At 58.4% G+C, this 6,000-nt stretch overlaps 1 protein-coding gene across 8 annotated transcripts in view; it reads left to right on the forward strand.

Moving 5' to 3' along the window:
• ntng1a (netrin g1a) overlaps positions 1 to 3,894 on the forward strand; it is a 62,954-nt gene extending 59,060 nt beyond the window's left edge. For all 8 annotated transcript variants that reach the window (XM_069939450.1, XM_069939448.1, XM_069939447.1 and 5 more), the window contains one exon: positions 1,907 to 3,894. In XM_069939450.1, the coding sequence (XP_069795551.1) occupies positions 1,907 to 2,136 (230 nt within the window). In that variant the 3' untranslated portion in view covers positions 2,137 to 3,894. The remainder of the gene's footprint in view (positions 1 to 1,906) is intronic.
• The last annotated feature ends 2,106 nt before the right edge of the window (positions 3,895 to 6,000 follow it).

Genomic DNA, 6,000 nt, shown 5'->3' on the forward strand with positions numbered 1-6,000 from the left:
TCCGTTCCCTCACGCGTGTCAGTCCTCCAACTCTCCCAACGCGTATCTGCCCCCCACTCGACCCACGCGGGACCGTCCACGCTCTCCCCACGCGGGACCGTCCCCGCTCTCCCCACGCGGGACCGTCCCCACTCGCCCCACGCGGGACCGTCCCCACTCGACCCACGCGGGACCGACCCACTCTCCCCACGCGGGACCGTCCCCACTCGCCCCACGCGGGACCGTTCCCACTCGCCCCACGCGGGACCGTTCCCACTCGCCCCACGCGGGACCGTTCCCACTCGCCCCACGCGGGACCGTTCCCACTCGCCCCACGCGGGACCGTCCCCACTCGCCCCACGCGGGACCGTCCCCACTCGCCCCACGCTGGACCGTCCCTACTCGCCCCACGCGGGACCGTCCCCACTCTCCCCACGCGGGACCGTCCCCGCTCTCCCCACGCGGGACCGTCCCCACTCTCCCCACGCACCCTCTTTCCTCCCCATCTCACCCTCTGATCCCTGACTATATTTTTAAATGACGCACACCCTTTTGACGTCTTTCTGCCGCTGGGCGTTACGGCCGGTCGCCACCCTGGACACAGCCTGAGAATTCGGGTTAGTGAACCCGGCCGCCATCTGTGTTGACTGCGGTGTGTTTTGTTCAGCCTCCAGATGTAGGAGTCAGCCGTCCCTACAAACCCCGTGCACCGACTCTCTCTTTCCTTGCACAAATTCACTCCCCTTCTCACTCCCCCGGTCACTCTGATCGCCGCCAGTGCTCCCCTCTCCGATTAGTCCCACGAGAGACCGTGCCCTTCTCCATCCCCCACCCCCCCCCTCCAATTCTCCGATCCGCCTGGGCCAGTCCCCGGTTGAATGAGTTGGAGAGAACCTTTGGAACCGGGAAGAGGGCGTTGCATCCATGGAGGGTACCGGCCTCCTCGTGAATCCCATCTCAAAGAGGACGCGAGAACCAGTTCCTGACTCGTCACCTTCTGAAGTGAAGCCGAATGTGGCGAGGTCCCTGTCCATTCCCTCCAGCCGTTTCTAAACATTGCGCTCCTTGTCGCTGTAACTGTATTCGGTGTCCGTGCCCCGATTTCTGCGGGGATTTCTCTGTCGACGGGTTTACTTTGTATTTACATTTAATTCCGAAGAACTTTGTCCCTTTCCAACGCTTTCGTCCCTCCCTTTCCCTTTTATATCGATGACGCTTCTTTATTCGGCAGTAAAGAGAAGTTGCGGTCGCCCTTCATTTCTTCCAGAGAACCATAGAACAGAAACAGGCCCCTTCGGCCCTTAAAGTCTATGCTGGACCATCTTTCTGCCTCATCCCACTGACCTGCACCCAGTCCATATCCCTCCATCCCTCTCCCATCCATGGACCTGTCCAAATTCTTCTTAAATGTTCAAGTTGAGCGCGCATTCACCACTTCAGCTGGCAGCTCGGTCCACACTCCCACCACTCTCTGGGTGAAGATGTTCCCCCTAAACTTTCCCCCTTTGACTTGTACCCATGTCCTCTGGCTTGTACCTCACCCTCCCTCCGTGGAAAAAGCCGGCCTACATTTACTCTCTGTCTGTCCCCCTCATGATTTCAAATCTCCCCTCATTCTTCTATGCTCCAGGGAATAAAGTCCTCACCTGTTTCACCTTTCCCTGGATCTCAATTCCTGAAGTCCACCCAACATCCTAGTCAATCTTCTCTGCCCTCTCTCTATCCTATTGAGATCCTTCCTGTCGTTCGGTGACCAGAACTGCACACATTGCCCCAAATTGTGGCCTCGCCATCCCTCCTATTCGTGACGAGTTCTCTCGCCACACTCAGAGCCCTGGGGTGGGATTGCATGGCGGGGTGAGGGGAAGGTGACTGGGAGGGGGAGCAGCTTGGCAGTAAACTGATCTGTCGTTTCCTGCCGTTGCAGCGGGCGTGTGCGATAACTTGCTGAGGCAATGCGAGAATGGAGGAGTGTGCCAGGACAATGGAAGATGCCTGTGCCCCGCTCCCTACACCGGGCTCCTGTGTGAGAAAGGGCCGTGCGGCAAGGAAGCGGGAGGGTGTTCATCCCAGTCGCCGCGGGATCCTCCCATAGACAGGGTGCTGCTCTCGCTGACTGTGCTGGTGACCGCAGCTAACGGGCGCCCGCCGCTCTGAGCGCACCCAGGCGACCCGGCCTCTCGGGGGAGGGGGGGAGAGCGCCGGGGAATCCAGCGTTTACCGTGTCGTCGTAAAACACGTTCCTCCCTCTTGCCCTCCCCCCCTCCCCCCGGGAAAGGCAGAAGGGAACCGATCCCGAATCCAGCACCCGTCCCGAACGGTGGAGACCAGGACCGGGAAGGGCCGCCCTGTCGATGGGTTCTGGACGCTCCGGCGGCTCGAGGCAGTGGCTGACATTCATTCTCCTGACACCTATCCCATCTCAACTTCGGAGCAACAGGCGAACTGGGCTTCCGAGAGCGTCCGACGCACCCCTCGGGCGGCCCTCTGGACAGCCAGGCACTTTGTATCGGGACTGTGGCTGCCACAGCCAGGTCCCTTGCACAGCGACGTGGTTCCAGGTGTTCCCGGCAATGTTCGTGGGGAATATACATTGACCTCAGGACCCCAAGGAGATCACGCCATGGAAAAATAAACTGCAGATGCTGGAAATCTGAAATAAAAACATAGAGACGGCTGGAAAAGCTCATCTTGTCGGGCAGCGTCTGTGGAGCGAGAAACAGAGATAATGCCGTGTCCCAGTGATCGTTCACTGAGTTGGACCTCAGGCGTTATCGCGCCCCACGCCGTGAAGGACACTCTGTTCCACCCTGTCTCTCTCCTCCGCACCGCAACCTCTCCACCCTCTATCTGCTCCTGTCTCTCAATCTGCTTCCCGGGCGGAGAGCAGGTGGCCCCTGCGGTGCACCGGGCCGTGAGGGGGGTGGGGGACTTCCAGCGTCGTGGGTGATCCTGATCTCCGACCCCTAAACCTTGTGTCCTCGCTGCTTGTCCCACTGTGGTGACGGTCTTCATGGCCCCAGCGTTCGGCGTGGGTCGAGCCGGTGAGTCTGTGTGCAGCTCCCGGACATCGAAGTGAAGACGCCGTGTGTCTGCTCCGAATCTCCCGACATTGTTCCTGGCCGCGGGAATGTGTTGCAGAATGACGAGGCCCCAGCCCGCGCCACGATCCTTCAAGGCAGGGACGGATGGGTCGCTTTCCGATGGACATGATGCCCGCGGCTCCTTATCTGCAGCAGTAAAGCTCCCTCAGTGCTGCTCGCTGACTGCGGCGCTCCCTCAGTTCCAATGGTGCAGTGCGCATTACCTCCGCCGACAATGTAGGGCTCCCTCAGTACTACCCCTTCAACAGAGGCGCTCCCTCAGTCCTGCTCTTCCATAGCGTGGCGCTCCCTCAGTCCCGCCCTTCCTTGTTGGTCCCTCCCACAGGGAAGCCCTTCCTCTCGACTGTCCCTCGGTGGTGCGGCGCTCCCACACGACTTCCCTCACACAGGGCGACTTCTTCAGCATTGCCCCCACCCCCCATGGTAGCGCTCCCTCAGTAGTCTGTCCAACAGTGCGGCGCTCCCTCTCAATTCTCCCTCAGAGGTGCGGCGGTCCCTCAGTACTTCCCTTCCACAGGGCGACTTCGTCAACTGTCCCACCCCACCCCATGGTTCGGCGCTCCCTCAGTAGTCTGTCCCACAGTTTGGCGCTCCCTCAGTATTGTTCCTCCGGCAGGATTGCATGATCACAGCGCTGAAAGAGCCAGCGGCGAGATGAGGTTCACATTTCCCAATGGCCCTCGAAACACCACCCACTTTCCCCGGAGTTTTCAGCGGGACGTCGAAGGGACATATTGTTCGAGTTCGGGACCCGCCGCGGCCGCTGGAAATTAAAATTCAAGTCATTAAATAAACGTGGAATTAAACAAAAGCTGGTGTGGTTTGGTGGTGAAAAGGGTGTCTCGGCCAGGACCCGCTTGGGATACTGCATCAGAAGGTGAGGTCCATGGCATCGAGGCAGGTCGGGAAATTGCAGGTGGCTTGATGAATGGAGACGAAAGGGCTTGATTTGTGATAGGAAAGCAGTGACTGGCGGTGATCAGCGGTGCGCCAACGGGAACAGTGTTGGGACACGAATAATTCGGACAAGAACGTCGGAGTAAGTTGGTGAATAACACGAGGTGTGCCGTTTTTGCAGTCTTTCATTGCTGAACCATATCGATCACTGGTTATGTGGATAGAACAACATCCTCGATGTTGGGCCGAACAAAATATTCCTTCAAAAATACTGAACCCTCCCTACCCCGTAACCCTCTATTTTTCCTCCATCCAGGTGTCTGTCTAAGATCCTCTTAAATGCCCCCAATGTTCCAGACTCCACCACCATCCCTGGCAAGGCATTCCAGGCCCCCACAACCCTCTGTGTAAAAAAAACCCACCCCTGACGTCTCCCCTAAACTTCCCTCCCTTCACTCTTTACTCGTGTCCTCTGGTGTTTGCCGATCCTGCCCTGGGAAACAGGCACTGGCCGTCCACCCTATCTACGCCTCTCAGAATCGTGTCCTCTCTCAGTGGAGAACTGCAAGGCAATTAATCCAACAATTACTTTTAGGAAAAATGTTAGAGACAGAGCTCAGAAAGTAATAGATGCCCCTCATAATTACATCCCCACCAGGTCACGCCTTTCATCCACGAACAGTCTCGACCTCTCCAGTCTCCCCTCATAACTGAGACGCCCCGTTCCCGGCATCGTCTTGGGGCGTCTCGTCCGCACTCCTTGTGTGGTTCCACGTCCACCCTGATGTTCGCTATCCCCACCAATGAAGAGCCTTATTCGCTTACCCTCTCTATTGCGCTCTCACCTTATCCCTCAGTCCTCCCGCCTGCCCTCCAGTTCACTCTAAACGTCGCGCCTCCTGCGTGACTCCGGACCACCAGTGGAGTTAATGTAACGAGAGTCAACCACGGTGACCCCGCGTCATATGGATGAGTTTCATACAACACCCCCCCCCCCACCCCTTCCCGAGTGGTGAGCGGGGCTGGGGCCGAACTCCGGAGAATCTGCACAACTGTTTCGGGCACGAGTGTTTAATGTTTCCCCGCTGTCAAGAAATGATCATCGAAGCCCCTCAACCTGACGGTGCAGCTTGATTAAATGTTGAAATATCACCGCCTGGGTTCACGATGTCTCCACAGGGCTCTTCAATCTCAATCTCGCTCCGCTCTCGCTGAACAGTGACGGCAGATTTATGGGCTGATTTGTTATTGCCGTTCAGATCGGATCCAAATTCTGCGCTCATTCCCTGCGGTGTGGGCAGGCAGTGTAACCCAGTGCAGTGGCAGATGATCCCTGTAACACTGCGGGCGTCGGCTTCACCCAGGAGCGGGTCTCAGCCATTTCTTACCTCCCTCGCTTCCTTGCACCGAGGACGATATTCGGCCCATCGGGTATCCTGACTCACGGAATCACCCATTCCCCACCATCGTTCTCTGCAACGCATTCTTGCCATGTTTCAATCAACGGTCCCCAGATCCTACCCCTCACACACATATTAGGGGCAACTTCCACTTTGGGATGTGGGAGGAAACCGGAGCCCCCAGGCGGTCACAGGGGGAACGTGCAAACTCCTCACAGACAGCGTCGGGGGTAGGGATCGAACCCAGGTCTAATCTCTTCCTGATATTGGGCGGAGCTATGGCGCAGGGATAGAACGGCTGCCTCGCAACTCCGGAGACCCGCCCAAGGGCCGCCACCGGAGAACTTCCCGCTGGGGGATCCTCGCCGATTCCAACTGCCTCCCCGCTCAGCTGCTGCAATCTGGCGGACAACCTTCGAGCCATCGGGGAGCGACCATGACGAGAATCGTGAGTCATCCCGGAGCCCTCTAAAACACAACCCCAGGAGAGGGGCAGAGGCAGAGACGGGAGGGGTCGCCGCTCAGCCACCCCATCATGGGCAACACGGCCACACGTCGGGTGCTGCGACATGGGCTCTGAGATACCGTGTGCGGAATGGGGGTTAGGTGGGATGTCCACG

This window comes from Narcine bancroftii, chromosome 5 (genome assembly GCF_036971445.1).
Source record: "Narcine bancroftii isolate sNarBan1 chromosome 5, sNarBan1.hap1, whole genome shotgun sequence".
Classification (NCBI taxonomy): domain Eukaryota; kingdom Metazoa; phylum Chordata; class Chondrichthyes; order Torpediniformes; family Narcinidae; genus Narcine; species Narcine bancroftii.